General features: G+C 45.4%; 2 protein-coding genes across 2 annotated transcripts; both read right to left on the reverse strand.

Annotated features, from left to right (window-relative positions):
• Nucleotides 1-215: 215 nt before the first annotated feature.
• On the reverse strand, nt 216-2,641 carry cxcr2 (chemokine (C-X-C motif) receptor 2). The gene is made up of 2 exons (XM_062533773.1): nt 2,355-2,641; nt 216-1,622 (listed from the first exon to the last, which is right to left on the reverse strand). Exon 2 carries the CDS (start codon nt 1,619-1,621, stop codon nt 581-583), a length of 1,041 nt encoding a protein of 346 aa, XP_062389757.1. The 5' UTR covers nt 1,622; nt 2,355-2,641; the 3' UTR covers nt 216-580.
• A 182-nt stretch (nt 2,642-2,823) lies between these two features.
• On the reverse strand, nt 2,824-5,619 carry LOC134078102 (C-X-C chemokine receptor type 1). Its single transcript, XM_062533772.1, has 2 exons — nt 5,349-5,619; nt 2,824-4,312 (listed from the first exon to the last, which is right to left on the reverse strand). The coding sequence occupies exons 1-2, from the start codon at nt 5,353-5,355 to the stop codon at nt 3,216-3,218; spliced, it is 1,104 nt and encodes a 367-aa protein (XP_062389756.1). The 5' UTR covers nt 5,356-5,619; the 3' UTR covers nt 2,824-3,215.
• Nucleotides 5,620-5,942: the final 323 nt, after the last annotated feature.

The following is a 5,942-nucleotide window of genomic DNA, read 5'->3' on the forward strand; positions in this document are numbered from 1 at the left end:
GACCGCCAGTAGCACTTCTGTGAAAGTGTTTGTAGATTATGATCAGATTTCCTGTCAAAAACAACCTGAGTGCTTTCTGTACGGATGAATCTAATGGGTTGTTGGATTTCTTTTTGAGTTTGTAATAAATTCTCTTGTGAATGGAAAGTCTTCATATTTCACATTTTACTTGCTATCAGCTTATAAGACATGGGAAATATTGCTCTGTATAGTTTCATTTATATACTTTATTCATGAAAAAAATTAACCTTAGTTTACATCTGAGCACATTAACCATACATTCAGAGAGGGTGCAGTAGCATTTTGACATTAAGCCCAAAAAAGCAGTCCTTGCCATTCTGTAAACAATTTTACAATTTACACTGAAACATTGAATCTGCATACTACTACAACATTATATGACAGCACACATGCAAGCACATATTTCAGACTGGTAAGAAATTGGCACCGAACTTTCATTTTAAAGCTATATACAGCATACCAAAACATATTGTGAACGTCATACATATCTGATGTCACACTTCAGTTCACAGACCATTACTGAATGTCACCTACAGTATGTGGAATGCTTACACACATTTTACAATGTGATTGAAGTGACCCTGGAGCTCAAAGAGCTTTGAGCTGAGCCTTTCCTAAACATGGCCACTGAATCCTTTCCGATCAGACCCTTTTGGTAGAGAGAGTGGAGGAACTGATTGCGGAACTTCTTCCCAATGAAGGCGTAGAGGATGGGGTTGACGGCGCAGTGCAGGAATGCCAGGACCTGGGTGACCTGGAGCGCAAAGTCCAGCTGGTTCTGCCGGTCGCACTTCTCGACAAGGATGTGGCTGCGCATGAGTGTGTCCACCACGTTGGTGACGTTGATGGGCAGCCAGCAGGCGATGAAGGCCAGCACCACCGCGAGGATGACGCGCATGGCCTTGTGCTTCTGGCCGTTGCGGGCGTGGAAGAGCGTGCAGGTGGTGCAGCCGTAGCAAACGGTCATGACGAGCAGCGGCAGGAAGAAGCCCAGCGTGTGGCGCACCACCCGCATGCCCGTGCGCCAGTCGTCCATGCTCTCGGCCGTCACGTTCTCAAAGCACACCACGGTGTGGTGGCCCGCTGGCGTGAAGGCCTCGCGCTGCACCACCATGGGCAGGGCGAGGATCACGGCGGCCAGCCACACCACGCCACACACCACCCGCACCAGGTGCCGGCGCCGCAACACCACCTGCGTGGCCTTGACGATGGCCAGGTAGCGGTCGATGCTGATGCAGGCCAGGAGGAAGACGCAGCTGTAGAAGGCGGTGTCCTGGATGCCCGAGAGCACCTTGCACATGAAGTTGCCAAAGATCCACTCGCTGTTGAGGGCGACCGCCCAGAAGGGCAGGGTGAGCGAGAACAAGAGGTCAGCCACGGCCAGGTGCATCAGGTAGACGTCGGTGTTGGAGCGGCGGTTGACCATGCTGCAGACGACAAACACCACCACGCTGTTGCCCAGCAGGCTCAGGACAAACACGATGAAGTACGTGATCATCAGGGCGAATCCGTTCAAGCTGGGCCGCTCACATGGAGTGAAGCCCTCCAGAACATCATAGTCAAAGGTAGGTGTGGTCGTGTCGCTAATGTCACTTGACATCCTAAAAGTTGCACATGAACACATTATTTTTATTATTAGTGGTCAGTTTCCAGCTTTATGCACATTTGATATCATATTTCACATTTTATTTACTATTAGCTTATAACACACAGGGAATATTGCTCTGTAGGTTTTCATATACCGGTATACTTCATTCATGAATAAAACACATTAACCGTTATCAATTCATTAAGATTCTCATTTTAAGATGTTTACAAGTGAGCATATTAAACATACATTCAGAAAGGGTGCAGTAGCATTTTGACATTAAGGCCAAAAATATATTCCTTTGCACTCTATAAACAAATGACTATGTACATTACACTATGTAATGTTATGTATCTAAATGTTGAATATGGATACATGAATCACATGAATGATCACTCTTTAGTGCTCAGTTCCCTGCTTTATAAACTGAGAACTGTTTGGGAAATGAGATCATCTCTAGATTTAAAGAATTACTCTCTTACTCTTCTTTAAGAAACAAGGTTGACATAGTGATATATTGCATTCAGTGTAATGTCAGAGTACTAGAATTGTTTAAACATGAATTCCAATCATAGACTGCACATAAGATTGAAATTCACAAATGCCTTTGAATTCTATAAATTATTAAATTCTTCCCAGTTTAGTTTTCAGAAATTGCTCTGTAAAATCTATGAGGCTGGAAATAGGCATAACATTTCAAGATCTTTTAAAGTAACTTTTATCTGATGGCAACTCTCAACTTTACCTGCTCTATGATGGCGTGAGTTGAGGCAAGTCAGACTTGAGGTGAAAGCTTCTCTCCTTGCTTGTGGTCAGTTCGTCAGCTAGGTGCACGCCAGCAGTCTGCTTGTTATCTGCAGGTTAGCGTCTTTTGTTTGACATCTTGTCCTGATGCAAGAGCTTCCTCAGTGCCATGAGAACAGCATATTAACTGAAGATGTTGTGTGGGATGGGTCTAGATGTAATCTCTCCACCACAGAAAAACAATATCATCATGCCCCCACAGGTCTTGAAACAGGTTCTCTCTCTTTCTCTATATCTGAGTGCTGAGTGCTGAATGCAAAACTGAATATACATTAACAGTTCTGTTTCTCAAACATACTATGGACTCTTGTTAAGGTGTGTTGTGCATTCCAGACGTCTCATTAGACTTCCCTATTTCTATTGAAATGCGTAACCATTTCTTCATTAAGATACACGGTCAATAAAATATACAAAAACTGCCTATTGTATTACATGGCCCTGTCTTGCCTACACCTTACAAATCAATGAATGTTTTCAAAGGTGTCAACCTTGCATTTAAAAAAATGCATACTAAACTGCTACACTACATCATAATATCCAATGGCAATGTGCACAGAGCAGCATGGATTGCCATTACATCCTTAGTAAGAAAAATGGTGAATCCTAATGCTTTCAGTTTTCAGAGATGTGTTTGTAGGGGCTTACAGTTACCACTAGATGGCAGTGTTGCGTAAGGTTTTAGGAAACTAATCTTCTTAAATCTTGGTGAATAGGGTTTAAGGGTTCAAAACAGCTTAAAAAGGGGGGGAAATGATTTATCTCTTCACTACAGTTTGCTTGAGCCCTGAGCTGGGACGGAGCTTCACAGGACAGTGGAGTTGTGGTCTGACGTCTGGGACGTGGATCTGCTGGCCCGACTGACCGAGGCCCTCTCCAGCACACCGCTCTTGTAGAGCAGCTGCGCGAGGTTGCTGCGGAACTTCTGGCCCACGAAGGCGTAGAGCACCGGGTTGATGCAGCAGTGCAGCAGGCCCAGGCTCTGCGTGGCGAACATGGCCACGTCGACGGCGGTGCGCGCGCGGCATCCGTGCGCCAGCGCCTTGGTGCGCAGCAGCGTGTCGGCCATCAGGGCCACGTGGTAGGGGCTCCAGCAGAGCAGGAAGGCGCCCACCACCGCCACGATGACGCGCATGGCCCGCTGGCGCCGGAAGCCCTGCGTGCGCATCAGCCGCGCCACCGTCACGCCGTAGCAGCCCAGCATGGCGGCCAGCGGCAGCAGGAAGCCCAGCAGGTGGCGCAGGACGCGCGTGGCCAGGCGCCACTCGTCGGCGCTCTCCGGGTCGTAGTGCTCGGCGCACGTCGTGTCGCCGGACGCCGGCGAAAAGGCCTCGTTGTAGAGGGCGGGGAGGGAAAGCACCAGGCCCAGCGCCCAGACGCTCAGGCAGACGAGGCATCTGCCCCAGCGCCACGTCCCCTTGCGGACCTCCATGGCGCGCACGATGACCTGGTAGCGGTCCACGCTGATGCACACCAGGAACAGGATGCTGCTGTAGAAGCTCACCTCCTTTACCATGCTGATCAGCTTGCACGCCGCGTCACCGAACTGCCAGCCCCGCACCACTGACGTGGCGTAGAAGGGCAGGCACAGGGCCAGCAGGATGTCGGCCACCATCAGGTGGAACAGGTAGACGTCCGACGGAGAGAGGACCCGCCTCTTCGAGCCGATCACCAGCCCAACGATGAGGTTCCCGGGAAGGGCCGCCACGAAGATGAGCACGTAGAACACACATGCTACGATGTTCACGACGGACGCGTAGACGACAGGTTCACATAACTGTGTCCGCTCATTCACCTCAAAGCCTGTGATGTTGAACGAGTCGGTGTAGTTCAGCTCCTCACTGATATTGAACTCACTGTAGAAGTCATCGAAGTCATCGATTGAGAAGGAAGTGTTTGGGTCTGTGATGGGGAAACAGGGGACAGAGGAAACCAAGAGAATGGCAGGAGGGAAGTGAAGAGATGGTTAACCACTTATGCTGAACATTTCTGCCTCCTCCTTACAATCAATTGATGGATTTGTTTGTACAGCATAAAAGACAAGCCTACATTTTACAAAATCTTATTTATATGTACAAATAAACAGCTAGTATTTCACATGGACAGTCAAATCAGTAGCTTTAAATATTATTGTAAATGTTTATACAGTGAAAGTATAAACATTTTTTATGTACTTAAAAGTACTTCTTATAATCACACATCTTGACCAATTTTGTGTCACTCATGTTTATGTGAATCATCACTTTATCTGAACTTCAGTTGGATATATTTCACAGCACCAAAAAAGTAATTGATGGCTGATACATAATCAGAGGCGGACATCCCGGCTTCATGAAGTAAAAGTCCTGCCATATGTCCTTCCTACCTGTGCACTCAACACAGGTGATATCACCAATTATCTGATCTACCTGGCTGCGAATTAGGATGAACAGGTTTACTAAATGGTTGGACCAAATACTTGGCAGGACTTTTACTTTCTAAACCTAGGATGTCCGCCTTCTCACGTAATACATTTTAAATCAACAGTGCAGTATAATTATATTCAGAAGCATTTTTAACATACCAAAAAACAACAAATTAACAAAGTAATAATATCAATAATAACAAATGATACTGGTCAAAACAAGTCGCACTCTGCTGTCACACAAGAAGGCTTAAAGTGCAAAGGCTCATCCATGCTCATTACTAATTATTGACTGACCTTATTATACAGTATGAGCAGAGAACCGTCAGAGGGCAATCACATTTCATTATGAAAATGCTTCAGCATAATTTGTTAAATTTGTCATATTAGACATCAATAAATCATATTCTAATCTGATTACAGTTAGAATTAGAATAAATTATTCTTCTATAATACCTGCTACTAGGTTTTAATTTATCATCACATTATATTATTGAAAACAACAAATTTCCCCAGCAGGCAGAATAGTCTCACCTGTCATTGTGACTCTTGATGTGGCAGCTTTCCGAGGCTGAGAATTTAAGATGTCATTCTGTGAATGTCTCTGTCTTTATCCATCAGAGATGTGATGATATTTCCTGTTTTCCCAATCAGCACTATGGTCTGTGTCACCACATGTATTTCCTCCAAAATCACAGTATTCCAGATTTGAGATGAAAGGTTTTAATCACAATAGAGAATAATCTGCACCACCTGTTTTAGCCGAGAATCCAAAAGGCAATTGTAAGACTTCTCCTCACAGATGAGTTTGTTTCACAGGTGAAAAAGGAGAAGAGCAAGAGAGTGCTTTAAAGGATGAGAGGCCTGGGGGAAGTTTGGCCAGTCACAAGACGATCAGTTATGTGAAAACCATGCTGTATACCCATGGTCCTGTCATCATGACTATTAACAATGAAAGCAAAACCAAGACCATCATGAGAGAGCCTTGTGATGACAACAAAAACAACAGGAATATGTATTACAACATTTTCCATCATGAAATAACTCACAAAACACATGGTAGCTATTACAATACATTCAGGGTTGTCAAACTCATTTTCACCGAGGGCCACATCAGCACAATGGTTG

Source organism: Sardina pilchardus, chromosome 4 (genome assembly GCF_963854185.1).
Source record: "Sardina pilchardus chromosome 4, fSarPil1.1, whole genome shotgun sequence".
NCBI classification, from domain to species: domain Eukaryota; kingdom Metazoa; phylum Chordata; class Actinopteri; order Clupeiformes; family Clupeidae; genus Sardina; species Sardina pilchardus.